Here is a 19287-nt window from a genome sequence, read left to right as displayed (position 1 = left end):
AGAGGAAGAAAGGGAGAATAGGTTCATGATTTGTTTTTAAATCAAAGGAAGTGGGGAAAGAGGATGAGAAGCAAAGGGTGTGGAGAATGAAAGACAGTGCTGAGGGTGCCTTGCGCTGCCTAGATCCCCCGCCTCAGGTCCAGGCATGCCTCCCCTAGTTGCTATGAAGTTTAGCTGCCATTGGCCCCCTCTGCCCCATCCCAACTCCACAGCGACCATGGGACAGCTGAGGCTCTGCTGTGACTGCACCACAGCCCAACTTCTCTGTCTGCCCAACCCTGCCTCCTCCTCTCTCCCTTACTGTGTTGGTAGTGTTCCCAAGAGCTCTTCCCAGTAAACCTCCTAAACAAATCTCCACTCAGTCTTTTTGCAGGGCACCTGACCTAAGATAGGGAGGAAAGGAATAAGGTTTTTAATGGGTGACAATTAAATATAGGCAGATAAACCAATATCCATATAAAAAACAAAAAACCAAACCCATTGCCAACTCATAGCAACACTATAGGACAGAATAGAACTGCCCCATAGAGTTTCCACAGAGTGCCTGGTGGATTCGAATTGCCAACCTCTTGGTCAGCAGCCGTAGCACATAACCGCTATGCCACCAGGGTTTCCAATATCCATATAGCCTTGGATAATGCTTGGTGCATTAATTATTCAATACTAGTGAATATTTCTGGATTTATGCTATATGTCCTAATTATTTCTAGAATGTTGTCATGGGGCAACTTTTTGTACCTAAAGCAGGATCATTTTTAAAAACTTAAACATGGGAGATTCTACCAGACACACAGGATGAGTAAGTCACCGAGTTAAACACTAAATTTAACCAAGAGTTACTTTTCAGCTTTTTAAAAGAAAAGGACCTCTGTAATTCCTTATTATTATTTTTTTTATTTAGGATGTTTGTTTTTTATCTGTTTTACTCTTTTGCTTGTCTTACCCCTTGCTGAATTATATTTTTAAAGTAACAATTTAATTACTTTTTGCTCTTTTGTTTGTGAACAAGGAAGCAGCCGAGCAGTGGACCTGGGTACCAGGACTGGACCCTGTGTCTTCTGACTTGGAGTCTAGGGCTAATTTATCCAGTCACACTCCTTCCAGTAACATAGAATGCACCTTCTGGTCTAGAATGTTCAAGAAAATCCAGAAAAACCATGTTTAAAATGAATCTACTAATTCCTTTCAAAATTCCTGAACTTTAAACATATTTGTTTGCACAAGGCACCATGCTGATACTTGCCTTACAGCCCCTCTTCTATGCACATTACCCTTTCCATTCAGACAATGAAAACTGCTCACATGACCAAGTCAGGGAGACGAAGACGTACTATTCTCTCTGCTCAAATATGAATTGTCCACGCCATTGAACTCTGGATTTAAAAAAACACAATACTATCCAGCAAAGTACTTCGGAGCACTGACTGGAACCATTCAGCCTAGGTTGAAATCCCAGCTCTGCAACCTACTAGCTGTGAGACCCAGGGCAAGTAATTTAGCTTTGCTGTGCCTCAGTTTCCTCATCTGTAAGATGGAGACGATCGTAACAGCACTGACCTCATAGGATTGTTGTAAGAACTAGATAACATAATGCATGTCAAGCGCTTAGACCAGTGCCTGGCATGGGTAACACTACATTAGTGGTAAAAAAAAAAAAAATTTTTTTTTTTTTTTTTGTTATTAAGTCAGACGTCACTGTGAGTGATGGTGAGCACAGATCTTCAAGTCTCTCTGGAGACTCTGGTAGTTCTTTATAAGCACTTTGGTAGCAAAGAAGCTCTTTTCCCCACATTGGAATGAAACATACAACCAGACGCTCCAGGCTCTAAACTGCCGTGTCCACCTAGTGTGCTTATTATCCACCTCGTCAACTCAATTTACGAATCTCCAAATTTGACCTCCATACCATCTTTCCAATGACTTGCTTTACTTCAATTATAATTGTCATCTCTCTAGTTCCAATCCTCATTTTGTCCTGTCTGGTCTAGAGCAATAGCCTCCTAACAGACCTACTCGCTTCCTTTAGCAGTCCAGGGCTGTCAACGATCCCCACTGTCAACCACAGTATTCTAGACCCTTCCAACATGGCCCCCACCTGACTTTCCATTCTTACCCATCATCTGCCTACATTCACCAGCCAAATGGGGTTACTCACTGTCCATTCCTTCTTTTATTCAGTCAACATTTATGCTATTGTCTTCCTCATGCTGTTCTCTTCCTCAGAAGACACTCATCTACCTCCTTGGTCTATCAAAAGCCCCAGACCCAACTGAAATGCTACCTTGTCTTCAAGTTCATCCCTCTGACATGGGCTTCCTTAACCAGACCAGCCATTCCTTCTTACCTCTCTGATAGCCCCAGATCACACTGCACCTTACATTACAGGTGAGTCCTCTATTCATGTGAGGGCTCTTTGATGGCAGTGGGTACAGCTTCTTCAAAGTGACATCACCCACAAGACCAATGCCTTTTAGAAGATATATCTAAATATGCTTTTCTTTTGATCTTATTTTTATGTAAAGTCTAAACTAAGAAGATAATATTTTAAATCAACGAAGATAGAGATCCCATTGCTCATTTCGCTAAGACCAAAATGAGAATATATGGACTGATCCAAGGAGGGAAAAATTACTTTGCCTCTCTCCCAGCTTCAGTTGGCTTAAATATCTCTCTCCTTTGCTCCTTTATGCTCACCAGGTCTCCCTCACTCAAGTGTGGCAAATTAGGTAATTAGCGAAAGAGCAACAATTTTGCAGAGAAAATGGTTATGTGTTTGTGGAAGGTCAATGGCTCAAAATGTGTAAGGAAATCATTTACTGGGCCTAGAGAAAGAAGGCAGAACTGGGTTCCAGCCAGCTCTTAGCAGAACTAGGGGTAGCTGAGAAGTGCACACCTGGCCAGGGCCCCAGTGCCCATCTCTCTGTCCTCTGTGTTGACGCAAAGCAAAATAATTAGCAACAACACAGAGTCCCCAGGAAATAGTATGTGTGTGGTTTCAAACAGTTTGATCTATGATCTTTGCTAGCTTCACGTCTTTTCCGTCTCTTTTCCAAATTTTCCTTAAGGCATTCAAGTAGTTAGAAAACACTGAGACTAAGTGGTATTCTCTGAAAACATACCATGATGTCCAGGGGTTTAGACTTAATGCAGTTTGTCTTCAATTGTTTTAGCAACTGAGCAGGAATACCCATAAACTGTGTGTGTTTTTTACTTCAGGAACTGCAGTTTGGTTTGTTATAATATCAGGGTGCTTTGCATCCCCTATGTCCACTCAGACTGGCAGGTACTTCCAAATTCTAGCCTCAGCTCAGGAGGATATTCCTTCTAGAGAACACCACCTTTCCTTTAATGCATCTGTTGGCCAAGGGAAGTGCTGAAACACTTGGGCCAGGGGCTCAGCTACTTTATTTTTTTAAACTTCCCTGGAAAGTTCTATGGCTTTTACATTGAATGTAGATCAGGAGCATACTAGAGGTCACTGCTACAATTTGCATTTCATGGTTTATTTTCTACTGTTTGAAAGTACATTAGACTGTGGAAGCATATCCTCTAGGGTCTTCCTCCCAGGACAAAACTCAGGCTATCAGCCAGCTATCTTGATCTGTTTACCACTGGCACCTCTAATCAGGGCCACGGAGGGTGAGAGGGGAGGAAGCCAATTTGAAACATTCACCTCCTTCAGAATAGACAGAGGGAATGAAACGCTGGTGAATTTAGCTGGGGGCAGGCAAAAGGATTCTAGATGGAAGACCAGTAGAGACTCTTCTTCACTATCTTAAAGCTGTACCAGCATTCAATATAGGACCCCATCTGTTTTGTTTAAATCGACCATTTCCTTTAGCAGGAAATAAAGGTTCACACTGAGTTTCAGACTGCTACAGAGTAAGACACAGCTTCACTTTTTAAAGACTTTGCTTTTTCAGGCATTCAGCATGTAACCTAATTTCATTTGATGGAGTTTGTTTTTCCTTCTCCATTTGCTGCCAAGAAATGTGTGCTTCATTATCTCCTGCAGAATTGGGGTTGTAACTCTGAATTCTCTGGACCTCAAACACTAAAAAAAATTAAATTAAACTACAAGAGCAGACATCCCAGTGCATTTTCTAGCTCAAGCACTTCACACCACAGAGTTCTACCCCTGTGCCCCTGAGAGGGACTTACCGGACCCCTCCAGTTTCCAGTTCACAAGCGTGTAAAGAAGGCCGAACTTAAAAGAGTAAAGGCTGACACATTAGGGCAAACATATACACGGGTAAACCAAACCAAACCTGGTGCTGTTGAGTCAATTTCGACTCATGGTCACTCCATGTATTACAGAGTAGAATTGCTCCACACAGTTTTCTTGGTTGTAATCTTTATGGAAGCAGGTTGATTACCAGGCCTTTTTTTTGCAGTGTCATTGGGTGGGTTTGAACCACCAACCTTTAGGTTAGTAGTCAAGCGCAAATCGTTGCGCTACCCAAGGAGCAGGGATGGATTTTATTTAAGGGAAAAGTTTGAATCTACTAAGCTCCCTTTATGATTTGTTATCAAAGTAACAAATCAATACTTTGCTTTACTGTGGTACAACGGATCACTTTTTTGTGGGTTTTCTCGCCATAGTCTTATAACTCCTAACCAAATGATTAGGTGAGACTACGCAAATAAGGTAACTGTGGCCCACCAAGGGGACTGGTCAGCTTCTCCATCCCACTAAGCTTAAAAGAGAGCCAATTCCAAAGCAGAGAGAGGGTCTTGCCACCACCAAGGAAGAAGAGCCTGCAAGGGAGTGCGTTCTGCGGGCCTGGGCTCACTCCTAGACCCAGGAGACAGAGAGAGCTGTAGCACCAGAGACAGCAAGACAGCAGTGGCAGAGAAACAGCAGCAGCAGGTGCAGCAGAACCAGGAGACTAGCAAGAGACCAGCAGGAGATGGCATGGTGGGCTTCCCAGCCCATGGAGTGAAAAAGCTGGGTGCTTTCGGGCAGGAGGCTTGCTGGCAGAGTAGGGTGCCTCTGGGCACTTGGTAGAGCTAGGTCTGCCTACCCACAGAGCTAGAGCTGAGCACCTTCCGGCTTACTGGTGGAGTGGGGTGCCTCTGGGCACTTATCGGCAGAGCTAAAAGAGCTTTGTAACACTTGCCTGAGCAGGACAGAGGCCAGGCCGAAGGGCCAAGGGCCAGGGACAGACCTGCCTTCAGGCACAGCTGAGGAGAGGCTGTCCTGGTAGAAAAACTGTATCCTGAGCATTCCTGAACCTGAATCATAACCTGTTAGCCAAACCAAACCCGTTGTTGTCGAGTCGATTCCAACTCATAGCCACTCTATAGTAACCTGTTACTTTCCTAATGAACCCCGTAATCATGAGTCTTGTCTGTGAGTTGTGTGTGGCCATTGCCATGAATTACCGCATTCAGCAGAGAAGTAGAGAGTGCTATGGGAGGGACGGCTGGTGTCGGAATTGGTAAAGATGGCAGAAAGAGGAGATATGTCGGACCTCTACCTCACAGGAATCAGCCTTGGGCTGTTGATCTTGATTCTCCTTTCCCCTCGAAGTTAGAGGAGGTCAGACACCTCCACCATGCATTTTTACATTTACTTTTTCACAATTCAAACCTTCCAAAGTGTTCTCACATGAAGACAGGAATTTATCTTAAAAATAAGTATAATGGAATATGATTTCCTGAAATAAAAAAGGATTAATTTAGAATTGTCTCTTTGAAAATTTTGACACGAGGGGAAAAGAAAAAAAAAAAAACATGCGAATGTAGAATATCAGCTTTTTAATTTAGAGAGAGTAATCAAGCAGTTATCAGGGAGAAGAAATACACATTGCCAGTCTCTCGATAAAGCAGGTTATGTATGTGACTCCTGGTGCTCTCAGTGAGTGGAAATGAACTTACTTGATGTCACATAAAAGGGCCACTCCTCTCAGGATCCAGTGATCTGGGGACAAAACTGTTCTCAAGTATACCACGGTGATGAAGGTCAAATCTGTGCGCCTTGGTTTCTTGTAAATAGGACACACATACAGCTTGGGGTCCTTGGGCGCCGTGGAGTTGATGGCAAAGATGTGTAACACAGGCAGCTGCGTGAAGAGCACCTTGGGGGTGGATTCGGTGAGCTTCCCGTTCCGTCTGTCCCAGGCTGCTCCATCCATGTAGAGTCCATAAATATAAACACCTTCCTGGAAGAGTCAAGCATAAGTTTTTTTTTTTAATTAGGTGTTGCGAGATGAGCATTCATTACCGTAATAAAGGTTGTCATTTTGGAAAGAAACTATACGCCCGTCTTAAAATGCTACCAAAGGAAGAAAGCACCACTGGGCACTTTGCATTGGTAAAATATTGAGGCCAGTTTCCCCTGAGGCATACACAAGCACTGGAGAAATGTTCCTGTTATCAGTTGTTTCGGTGTGGGGGTGGCCCACTTGGTGCAACAGATTTAGATGGCACACCAGATCATCTCAGCAGAGAGCTAAAAGTCTCCGAGATGACTGGGCCAAGCTGACACACAGTGAGAGCGCAAAATAGGATTTGGAGTTGGGGGTCACACGGGATCTCAGTCTATGCTGCCCAACGCAACCTGTGGCGCCTCTGGGTGGATTCAAACTGCCAACCTCTCAGTTAGCAGCCGAGTGCTTCGTTTGTACCACCCAGGGACTCCCAGTTCGCAGAACAGATAAATGTCAAAGCAGAGGCTCCGAGTGGTGTGTGGTTATCTTGGAGGCCCTGCCCTTTTCCCCAGCCAGGCATTCTTCCACCTGTCTCAGCTAGCTGGGGAAGTTGCTGCAACCAGCCCCAGGGCTCTGGACTACTAATCCAGTTAGTCTCTACTGTCCTTGACACTCACTGATTCTGTGAGAAGCCCACAATAGTAGCTGGAGATGTGTGAAAAATTCTTGCTAGCAAACACAAGCGTAATTTGTAGTTATAAAGAAAGGCTGTCTGGGGAGTTGCCAACGATTGCCAGACTTAGTCATTAACCTCCCACTCCTGCAGACAGAAGAGGCTCTGGCGTTGAGGTCTTCTGATTACAACAGGAGGGAGCCTTTGCTGCAAAGTTAATGGGTTTAACAGAGGCACTCATAGGTCAGTACTAAGCAGAACTTGAACTTTCAGCCCTGGCAACAGGGCCATCCCTGCTGTTGCCTAGTGGGACCTACCCCAGGTGGTGATGTGATCTCCTCCTTGGTCTGTCGCAGGACTTCGTTATGGATTGTCACAGAGTCCAGGGCCCAGCCTTTGTGGGCTCGGGTAACTTCTTGCCTCATTGCTGTGAGGAAGCCTTAAAAAAAGAGAGAGAGAAAAGAGGAAATGAAAGGATTTTGATGCTTTGGTACACTCCATTTTAGAAACAAGAAGGAAGCCATGTTAAGTGTTACTTGTTAATCAATCATCAAGCTATGTGTCTGTCTTAGATTCCTCATGCTGCTGTAACAGAAATACCAAAAGTAGGCGGTTTTAAAGAACAGAAATGTATTTTCTCACAGTTCAGGTGACTGGAAGCCCAAATTCAGGGCACCAGCTCTAAACAAGGGAAGGCTTTCTCTCTGTTGGGTCTAGGGGAAGGTATTTGTCCACGTTCTGCAACCCTGGAGTTACTCAGTTCTTGGCTATCTCAACATGGCATCATCTTTCCCCCTTTTATGCTTACCAAGCTCTGTACCTAATCTGCTCTTTTTATATCTCAAAAGTGGTTGGGTTTAAGGCACACCCTACATTGATATGGTCTCATTAACACCACAAGTAAAACCCTATTCTCAAATGGGCCTACATCCACGGGTGTACCCAAAACCAAACCCATTGTCTTCCAGTCTATCCCGACTCTTAGTGACAGGGTAGAACTGCCCCACAGGGTTTCCAAGGAGCTGCTGGTGGATTTGAACTGCTGACCTTTTGGCTAGCAGCTGATCTCTTAACCACTGTGCCACCAGGCTCCATCCACAGGTATACAGGTTATGATTTACAACAATATTTTTGGGGGACACAATTCAATCCATAACGGTACCCATCCCAAGAGGAGTTTTTCTTTGAGATCAAACCTCAGGAGGGACACTGCTTTCAGTGTTTGTTTCTGTTTATGGAGGTCTGTGATGAGCTAAATATTTCTCACCAGCACACTTTTTGCCTCACACAGGGCATTGATTTGAAACTCCTTCAGGATTTCAAGTGCTCAAGTCCTACAAGGGTTGTAACCCAGTCCTGGCTCATAGCCTCTATCTGAACACACCATACTGATGAATAAAACTGGAATTGTGAAATATTCTGAAAATGGCATTCCAATTAAAACCTGAATCAAACCATTATCAAGTTTCTATTTGCTTTAATGGGATAATTTCATTTAATCTAAGGAAATAAGACATAATGCCAAAATAGAAAATCTGACTTTTAATTTGATCAAACAAAGCAATCGCACCGGAAAGGAAAGCTACATGTTTTAATGTGCATAATACAGTTATTTTAAGACAATACATGATTCTGCATATTATGGTCTTCCTTTAATCTTAATATTTGCAAACCATGCCATCCCATTCAATAAGAGAAGTATTTCTTGGAGAGTAGCATTTGATGTTAGAAACTATACCCTAAATCTCAATATAGTCTTCAAAACTTTAGGAAAATTTAGCTGTGATCTATGTATTTTGGTCTCCTTGTTAATATTGAAAATCATGAGACTCTCCAGTGAGTCTAATTTGGAATGTGTGCATCCCTGCTATTCCTAGATTAGTGAGCTCTGAGGGATATTATGCACAAACCAACATATAAGTGATGACATTATATCGGGTTTGAGTAGGGTAGGGGGAAGAGTTGCTAGGCATAATTATAGGCTCTGAGGTAAAATTCCTTAGAGTTGGATAGAACAGGTCTCTAGCCCAGCTTACTGAGAGAGTGAAGGTCTCCCCATTCCCAAATCCTTCCCTGGTTACTAAATTAGACATTTAGGGAGGCTCTCATGTGCTCATTCATTCATCCTGTCTGGAGTGGGCACCACATGCCAGGCATTGCTCTAGGTGGGATGGCCACAAAGGTGAAGAGGCTATCCATGGACCCTGCATTCAAGAAGCTCAGTATAGAGGAAGTGTGGAGGGAAACAGGCCTAGTAAACAAGTATATACATACAATACAATGTCATTATGAACAAAGTTAACCACTCGAGATGACAGGTCAGGGAAGTCTTCAGTGAGAAGATGAAGTTAATTCTTGAAAGATAAGCAGGAGTTTGTGAGATGGGACGATTCCAGGTAGAGGAACAGCATGTGCACAGGCATGGAGGTCTGGGCTAAAGGTGAGGCAACCATGGCACTTAAGGTTAGAACAAAGGTGGTATGGTTGTTAGTTGCCCTTGAGCCTGCTCCAGCTCATGGTAACCTTATGTATAACAGAATGAAGTGATACCCAGTCCTGCGCCAGCTTCATGTTTGTTTGAGTCCACTGTTATGGCTATTGTGTAGTACCTTCAACCTAGGGGGCCCATCTTCCAGTACTATATCAGACAATATTCCATTGTGATCCATAAGGTAGAGGTGTGAATTTTTCAGCATCTTGATTGAATACCTAGTTACAGGGTTTGGACATGATTCTGTGGATGGTGGGAAGCCTCCAAATATTTTCAGTAAGCAAATTATTTGGTCGTTCCCAACCCATCTATAGTAAAGAAGAATGAAGAACATCAAAGACACAAGGAAAATATTAGCCCTAGAGACAAAAGGGGCCACATAAACCAGAGACTCCATCCGCCTGAGACCAGGAGAACTAGATGGTACCCAGCTACCACCAATAACCACCCTGACAGGGAATACAACAGAGAGTCCCTGATGGCGCTGGAGAAAATTGGGATGTAGAACTCAAACTCTAGTAAAAAGACCAGACTTTTTGGTCTTTTGGTCTGACTGAGACTGGAGGAACCCCAGAAGACGTGGCCCCTGGACTCTCTGTTAACCCAGAAGTAAAATCATTCCCGAAGCCAACTCTTCAGACAAAGAATAGACTGGACTATGAGACATAAAATGATACTCATGAAGAGTGCGCTTCTTAGTACAAGTAGATACAGGAGACTAAATGGGCAGCTCTGGTCCGGAGGCAAGATGAGAAGGCAGAATGGGACAGAAGCTGGTTGAATGGACACGGGAAATCCGAGGTGGAAGGAGGAATGTGCAGTCACGTAACGGGGATAGCAACTGGCGTCGCATAGCAATCTGTGTATAAATTTTTGTATGAGAAACAAACTTTAGCAGTAAACTTTCATCCAAAGCACAATTAAAAAAATTATTTGGTTGTATTTGCATCTTATAAAGCTTACTCGGAGTGCCAAAGAAGAGTCCTCATGCTAATCCAAAAGAAAAGTTGATCAATCCACCAGAGTTGCTGGTTGAAGAACTTTTATAGTTGATTCTTAAAAAGGTATAGTTTCATGAAACTGAGAGCACCTAGTAGGAAGGGATGATTTTATGAGGTAGAATATTAAACACAGGGGGCAGGAAACATAGTGGAAGTTTTCCCGGCAGCAAATGCCGGTCAATACCTGTACTCTGTGTAGAATTACTTGATTTGATCAGCATTTGATTATGTGAGCTTCCGCTCTAGATATTGGGGATGTCATATTTTAGTAGTAAAATGAACATTTTGTGTGCTTGCAAGTCAGTAGTATATATAGCCACAATAATAAAATCTAATTCTCCCTTCTAAGTCAATCCATGAAAATGTCATTTTTGTCATTCAACCTTAAGTGTGTGTGTGTCCACGTGGTGTGTTAGACACTGTATATCCAAGGAGAGGATTTGGAATTAAATTGACTCTATTTTATTATATTTTAAAATTCATCATTGACCTATGAATCTACAAGGTCATAACGCACGAGGCATGAATCTTGGTTCTAACTATTCATCTGCACAAGTTGAATAATTGCATTTTCCCATAACATATTAAGTTCCAACTAAATAGCAAATTTGACCTCACTCCATACTGCACTCAGGGCAACATCCTCTTTTATGTAACACACCTGCTTCAAAAATTTTAGTCATTGTCGGACAGCTCTGAAAAACTGTGCAATTAAGAGACTTGACAACATGTGACAAGGAGAGACCATCTTCTACCTTCTCCTTACAGGGGACAATGCATGATGACGTCTAGCTGACTTCAGAAATCAGCCTCCTTACATTTAGAAAACACTCTTAGTGTGCAACTAGATGGAAATATCTAACACACACTGTTGTTGTTAGTTGATTAACGTCAGCTCCAAATCATGGCGACTCCATGTAAAACAGAACAAAACGTTGCCCAGTCTTGCGCCATCTTCACAGTTGTTGGAAGGATTGAGTCCATTGTTGCAGCCACTGTGTATTTTGAGTGCCTTCCAACTTAGGAGGCTCATCTTCCAGCACTATATCGGACAATATTCTGTTGTGATCCATAGGTTTTTCACTGGCTAATTTTCAGAAGTACATGTCCAGCCCTTTCTTTCTAGTCTGTCTTTGTCTGGAAGCTCCACTAAAATCTGTCCACCATGGAGGTTTCTGATATTTGAAGTGTCAGTGGCATAGCTTCCAGCATCACAGCAACATGCAAGCCACCACAGTAAGACAAACTGACAGATAGGTGATAGGGCACACATAACCTTGAGCTATGAAGGACAAGAGGATATATATATATAAAATATACAACAAACACAAATGATATTATGCCATTCTTTTTCTCATGGAATTTATAGTGAGATGAAGGTTGAGTGGTGTTAATACTTTTATTGGCTATTTTTTGTTGTTGATAGATGCTGTTGAGTCGATTCTGACTCATGACGACCCCATGTGTTACAGAGTAGAACTGCTCCATAGGGTTTTCTTGGCCATAATCCTTATGGAAGCAGATCCTTTTCTCCCATCTTACCTTACCACTGGGTGGGTTTGAACCGCCAACCTTTAGGTTAGCAGTAGAGTGCAAACTATTCGTGCCACCTAAGGACTTTATTGGCTATTGAGATAGGAAAATTTTAAATAAATATATTTGAGGCCTGAGAGTGGAGGGTGGGATAGTGTTCTGCAGGCCATCCCTACTCAGGGAACAGGGAGCAGATACATATTTTTGCAAGTCTTAATGGTTTTGTTTGGGCTTCCTGAAAAGAAGAGCATGGTCTTGTAGCATTCAAAGGGTAGTGAGTCCATTGCATTTATTATTAAATTTGAAAATGAATGGCCATCTTTCTTGTAGACTGATATCAAGTCTAAAGAAACAAAAATCTGTGTTTTCTGACGCTTGCATAATTTTAAAAGACTATTGATATATTTTTCTTTATAAAAGCTTGAAAAGCAGTTGTCTTGGTTATCTAGAGCTATTGTAACAGAAAAACCACAAGTAGATGGTTTTTAACAGAAATCTATTTTCTTACAGTTTAGGAGGCTAAACTGTGGTTTGAATTCAGGGTGTTGGCTCTAGGGGAAGGTTTTCTCTGTCTGTCAGCTCTGGAGGAAGGTTCTTGTCTCTTCCAAGCTCCCGCTCCTGGACAATCTTCATGTGACTTGGCTTCTCTCTTCTCCCATGTCTGCTTCTTTCTGTTGCTTGTTTAATCTCTTTTATTTCTCAAAAGAGGTTGACTCAAGATATACCCTACACTAATCCTGTCTCATTAACATAACAAAGACAACCCAGTCCCAAATGTGATTATAACCACAGGCATAGGGGTTAGGATTTACAACACATATTTTGGAGGGATACAATTCAATGCGTGACAACAGTACTTTTGCTATGGCACCAATTTACTTTTAATAATTCTTAAACCAAATTTCAATCGTGAGTTGTAGAAAAATGATTCATACATACATATGTTTGACTCTGAAGTGACAAAAAGTTGGGGAAAGTGTTCAACAATAATAACCTTCTGTTCTCCCTGAGATTTGACCAGCCACGTGATAAATGGGTGATTGGGCTATTCAAAGATCCAAGTCGCATGTGGTCTGAAGGAGATGCTTAAAAAATTTTTTTCCTCCAAACTCATACAGCATAATGAATTCTTAAAACATTTAACAAACTTGTTTTTTTTTTTAATTCACTTTTAAACTAGGATTATACTTTGGAAACCTGGGTCCAAACTAACATTTGTTATGTTCTAATTCCTATAATAGCAGTAATCCAACATTTCAGCAAAGTCATTACTATTGTTGGACATCTGCAATCAGTTGGCTTAAAGAAAGCCGTAGAGTCCTTTAAGTGTCATTTACGCAAGGCCTTAGAAAAGGCAAAAGAAATGACCAATCAGGAGTTTGTTCTTCTTGATTTTACAAGGAGCCAGTTGGTATTCTGTAATGATGGTCTATACCCAAAAGAGGCAACATATTTGTTTTTTCTTTAATAAATGAACCGATCCTTATGTAATGGACCTTAGGTTGTGCAATATTTCCTGTCTAATCAGTTACTAAGCCTCCCAGCAGCATCTCCGAAGATGAGGAGAAATGATGCTCCTGCCACAGTTTATGACAGGCAGTTTTTCCCCCAAATGAGAAGCAAATGGAGCTCATTGGTAAGTTAAATAAAGGGCCAGAAGTCATTAAACAAAGACCGGGTTGATCAACCCAAAAAAATGCACTGAGCACCTTCCCTGAAGCACTGCTAGATGCTTAAAGGCAGGGCACTTAAGCTTTGCTGAAAATCACCTGGGAAAACTTTAAAACTCAGGCTGCCCAGGCCACACCCCAGATCAATTAACTCAAGATCTCTGGAGGTAGGACCCAGGCATGAATTACTTTTTAAAAACAGGGCTTCTCAAACTTTAATGTTCATCACCTGGGTGAGTGGGGGGCTTGTTAGTAGGTCTAGGGTGGGGCCTGAGAGTCTGCATTTCTATCAAGCTCGCAGGTGATGCTGATGCTAGTTGGTGAACAACACACTGGGTAGCAAAGGTATAAGGCCATGGCTCTTCACACATTAGAATGACTTAGGAAGCTTTAAAGAAAATTGATTGTACAGACTCTAGAGGCCTCATCCCCAGAGATTCTTGTATAATTGGTCTGGGGCCTCAGGCAGTAGTATTTATTAACCATTCCTCTGGTAATTCATATGCAGGCAGGGCTGAGGACCACTGCTCTGATAAAAAGATACGGGAGAGAGTCACTGATAGCACACTGACCCAACCTTATTTTAAGAACAAGTCTGCCAAGTGGGAAAGGAAATTCCTCACAGTACAAGCAAATACTAGGACAGCTGTGCGTAGTAAGAGCTGACTCCTTCCAGGGCTCCCCGAGATACATGTGTTCTCTGAAATGTCATTAATCCAGGCTACTGTTGACTCCTATAAAACCTGAGTAACAAAGGAGAGAACTGAGGCTAATTCTTTTGTCAACGTTGGGATCAGCTCAACCCACCGCATCTCACATCCCAAAATGCAATTCCCTGCACTGATCTATCTTCTACATGGCCTTGACCCAAGCTACCACTCTTTCCCTCCCTCCCAAGTCTTTCCACTGTTTCCTCTGGCGTGGTTCTATGGTTAACAAACTCTGCTACATCTTCTACCTCTTTACAGAACATTCTCCCCACATTTCTTGCCCTTCCTGGAAACTGACTCAACCCTGAAGCCACTGCCCTTTCCTTTGCCCCATTTGTTCCTCTGCTTCTGCTTTGACACACCACCCTCCGGGTGAACATCCATCCCCTCATTGTCCCTGCGATATGCCCGTCTCCTCGGCACTGTGCCCATTCACTGAAGATTCTGCCATTATCTAGATCTCTTCAGCATCCTGACCTCCCAGTTCCTTAACCTCATCATGTCCGATGACCTTCTCAACCCCATCCCTTTTCTTCATCTCCTTTCCTATTTAGATCCAACCTTTAAAGCACTTGCCGAGCAAAACCCCAATTCTGGATGAATCCAAATGTCTGCCTTCTTACGCCCATGCCAGGCTGCTGAATGATATCAGAGACCATCACACAACTGCCACCACCACAGTTTAGCATTGCCAGCCTCAAGTGGATTCTGAAAGCCACCGTGCAATCCTATATTCACCTTGTTAGCTCTCTCCCTTGAAGTTCTGCCACTCTCCTTAAATCTCTCCTCCAATACCTCCTGGCCCTCAAGATGACCTCATCTTCTTCTTCAAAGAGAACAGAAACCATCAGATAGATGAAAATGTGCTTAACTTCTTCCACCTAACCTACTAAGTCAGTGGGATCTATGCTCATTCCTTTCTTCTTGCTCTTGTTACAATGGGTGAGGTGTCCCTTCACTTGTCTGAAGTGAATCTCTCCACTTGTGAGTGCTGTATTCCATCACCTCTATCACTTTACCAACTTTTTGGTATCTGTGGTTTCTGCCTCTCTTTCTTTCTATACTGGCTCCTTCCCCTCAGTCTTTTAACATGCTCAAGCCTCTCTCACCATTAAAAAAGAAAATGCTTTCTTCTTAAAACTACTCCTCCAACTTGCTTCTCCTTTTCGAAGCCAGATTTCTTGAGAGAATTATCTATATTATCCATACTCACTTCCTGCCTTTCTATTTCCTCATCTCTCACTCAGTCACCCTGAAATCTGACTCTCCCACCTCCCAACCCACTCCACTGAGACTTCTCTTTCCAGCAACCTCCTTGTTGATAAGGCTACCTGACCATTTCTGGCAATATCTTACTTGACCTCTGGCAGTATCAGTCACTACTTAGTCCCCTTCCCTTGTCTTCCAAGGGGCTGTGCTCTCCTTGTTTCTCTCTTACAAGCTGTTTGGATATAAGAAGACCATAAAAGAGTGTTTGGGTGATCTGCATGACAGTGATGCACAAGCAAACATGGCAGAATCCTGAAGAGGATTGAGAGGGGGATGACCAGATCGTGGCACTGGTGAGGTTCTCAGACGGATGGCATATCCTACATTGGCAGTCAGAAGTGAGGGATCGGATTCTACATGAGGACTTTAGATGAGTCAGTAGAGTCGTAGAGACAGCAAAGATGAATAGCAGCATTTGGGAGAATGGCTGAGGTCACCAATGGAGGAGTGTAAACAGAAGGGAGGCCAGGGCCATGGGCAGAGAGGTAGAGGAGAACCAAGCAAGGGCAGGGACAGAAGCCAAGGCATGAAAGAATTTCAAGAATCAGCATCCTAGCTATAGTCAAGAGGAATGAAGATGGCAGCAAGGTCATTGGATTTGGTTGCCTCGGAGAGAACAGTTTTAGTAGAGTGGTAAAGGCTGGCCAAATTATTAGGGACTGAGTGATTAGTGACAAAGATAACTGTGCGGAGACTAGAGTTACAATACGTACGGTTGTGACTAAGGCCAGTACACATAAAGGCAAGAAGGACATGTTACTATTCACTCTGCAGGAAACTACATGCTTTAATAACCAGAGACAAATTGGAGCCTGCTAGAGGCATTTCTACCAAAGAAAGGGTCAGCAGTTCGAATCTGCCAGGCACTCCTTGGAAATTTTATGGGGCAGTTCTACCCTGTCCTATAGGGTCGCTATGAGTCAGAATCGACTTGACGGCAGTGGGTTTAGAGGCATTTCTATGGAGCTCTGGTACCACAGTGGTTAAGTGCTTGGCTGCTAACAAAAAGGTCGGTGGTTTGAAACCTCCAGCTGCTCCATGGGAGAAAGATGTGGCAGTCTGCTTCCGTAAAGATTACAGCCTTGGAAACCCTATGGGGCAGTTCTACTCTGTCCTATAGGGTTGCTATAATTTGGAATCAACTTGATGGCAACGGGTTTTTTTTTTTTTTTTGGTTTAGCATTTCTAAGATTCCACAGTCCTTTTATGGTTCTGTGATTTGGGGGCAGAGTCAGGTTAGTGCTATCACTCAAACTGAGGTTTAGGACCTTGGAATCCATTCACCTGGATTCCCTCAGACATTGCGGGCAGCTCCGGTTAGCGCAAGTAGTACATAAGGGGTCTCCGTGAGTTGGAATCAAATCGACGGCAGTAGGTTTGGTTTTGGTTTTTATGTATGGGACGTGCTTAGAGTTGTAACTAGATTAGAAGAAAGCCCCAGTTCCTTCCAACCCTGAAGTGCTAATAACGGTTGGTGTACTTTTTCACCTCAACAAACGGCAGGCTTTTATAACTATCTTTGAGGCAAGCATTTGGAAATGGCTGCTAGCTGATGATGCTGCCCTGAAAATAGACACACAGGCAAGAGGTTGTTGATGATTTTTACAGTAAACACAAGATAGCAGGACAAAAATTATCTATCTCCTTGCTTCAGCAAAATCCCCTCTAACTGAAAATCTTGATTTGTATTAGTGAATAAGTTGTTACTGATATCTGCTATAACAGACTGGTGTGGCTTGTCAAGGCACTAAGAGAAAATCAGAAAAACTACTGCCGTTTGGCATTAAAATGGCATCAAGCTCCAGATTGAGTTAAACATTTGGGAAATAATGATACTGCATGATTCAGTCTAATATAGAGGTGTGAGACCCTGCGAACACATTCTGCCTCTGCTTCTATTTCATTAGCAGTACCTGTGAGTCATACCCAACATCAAACGGCAAAGTATGGCTATCAGTTATGAGGTTCTGAAGGGCACTCAATTCCCTGGCTTGAAGCCAGGCTCGTTATAATTCATATCCTTTGGGTTAAAACACATCCCTATATACAGCACACGCATACACACACGCACCACCACCACCACTACCACCATTATCATTAGAATCTAAATCATACATACATGATGTGCTGGAAAAGGTATATTTGTGGGAGAAAGAGACCAAAGAAATCCTTTGGGATCCCTGAGAAGAGCGGTCTTAAACAACATACGACAGCTGGGAAAATCCAGTGCAGCACCCAAGTCCTCCTGGGCCTGAAGAATCAGTTGGGAGGCAAATCTATGCACTGAAAAGCTGTATTCGTTGAACAAATATCACAGGGTCACGGATACAGAGAGCTTGACCATTTTAATCATCAAATCGAATTGCCACACAGTTGAACTCATCAATTGCTGCAGAAATTATTGTGAAGGGGGTCAAAAACACCAGATTAGACCTGCAGTGGCTGACTCAGCCTCTTCAAATACGACAGACAAAATATCAAGCCACCCATAAGGCAAACAAGCAGCGTTACAAAACCGTGTGAGCTCAGACACTGACCAGGGGGCAGACAAGCCATGTCACCTGTCCTTGGGGTGGCATGGGGTTCAAAGTCACTTAGGCCTGAGGAGGAACTGCTAGAGGTACAATGGGAAACACACATCAAACCATATGGCATGCCATATTACATTATAAAATGATAAAATAAACCGTCATATGTGAATAAAACTAAATGAGACTGAAAATGTATAATTTGCTTTATAGTCTAGGTGATTTTGACTATACATTTGTAATGAAACTGTGGTCTCTTTGCAAACTGCATTGTGTTTTATTTAAATGTGTGTGTGTGTGTGCTCGTATTTAACATTTATTTCAGTGTTCTGAGCCAAAGAAAGAACTTATTTCATTGAAGGGGGTACTGGGTTAGAAGATATAAAAACCAGGAGATACATTCATGCTGAGAAATTGTTGATGTCAAATACTGGCCAGAGAGTCTTCCAAGTGGAAAGGACTTTATCTTGTTGGCACCCTGTCTGTGAACATGCATGGAGTTGTTGGAATTTCTGTGTTTTCCAGGCTTGGCCAAGTGATGTGGAACAGAAAGCAATTTGTCCCTCGTGTCAGGAGAAGGAAAAGGAAGCAGAGAAGTGATTAGTGTGCAAGAAAAGTTGGCCTCAGTCTTCTATGCTACTGACAGAAAACAGTCATAAGGTAAGGGTATTTCCATGTTTGCATGTATTTGCTTGTGTGGAAAGAGTAGGATGCTTGAATAAGTCCTGGGCTTTCCAAGATACAAAGTGCCATGAGAGAAAGAATTAAAGTTTCTCTTGAAAACAGAGATGAAGCAACGAAAGGATTAATATTATTAACAAGTAAAACTAAAAACCAAACCTATTGCTGTCGAGTCAATTCCAACTCACAGTGACCCTTTAGGACAGAGTAGAACTGCCCCATAGCATTTCCAAGGCTGTGATCTTTATGGAAGCAGACTGCCACATCTTTCTCTTGTGGAGCAGCTGATAGGTTCAAACCGCTGACCTCTTGATTGCAGCACAGTGCTTAACCACTGCGCTACCAGTGCTCCTTTTAACAAGTAAAGGCATACTTAAAGTTTGCTGGAAGCTAACTGAAATGTACATCTACATTTGTTTTCTTTAAATAGTATTCTGGTTTGCCCCGTGTGGTACAGTTAAAGTGCTTGGCTGCTAACCAGGAAGTTGGAGGTTCATATCCACCCAGAGGTGCCTTGGAAGAAAGGCCTAGCAAACTATTTCCAAAAAATCAGTCATTGAAAACCCTGTGGAGCCCAGT

General features: G+C 42.8%; 1 protein-coding gene across 1 annotated transcript in view; it reads right to left on the bottom strand.

The window, feature by feature from the left end:
• Positions 1-5876: 5876 nt before the first annotated feature.
• DNAH8 (dynein axonemal heavy chain 8) overlaps positions 5877-19287 on the bottom strand; it is a 367281-nt gene continuing 353870 nt past the window's right edge. Inside the window, exons 92-93 of the mRNA XM_049891307.1 lie at positions 7143-7264; positions 5877-6164 (exon numbers count right to left, since the gene is read on the bottom strand). Coding sequence (XP_049747264.1) covers positions 5877-6164; positions 7143-7264 — 410 coding nt within the window. The remainder of the gene's footprint in view (positions 6165-7142; positions 7265-19287) is intronic.

This window comes from Elephas maximus, chromosome 1 (assembly GCF_024166365.1).
Source record: "Elephas maximus indicus isolate mEleMax1 chromosome 1, mEleMax1 primary haplotype, whole genome shotgun sequence".
NCBI lineage: Eukaryota > Metazoa > Chordata > Mammalia > Proboscidea > Elephantidae > Elephas > Elephas maximus.
The sequence above is the reverse complement of the archived record's forward strand: the minus strand, read 5'-3'. Positions and strand labels throughout refer to the sequence as shown.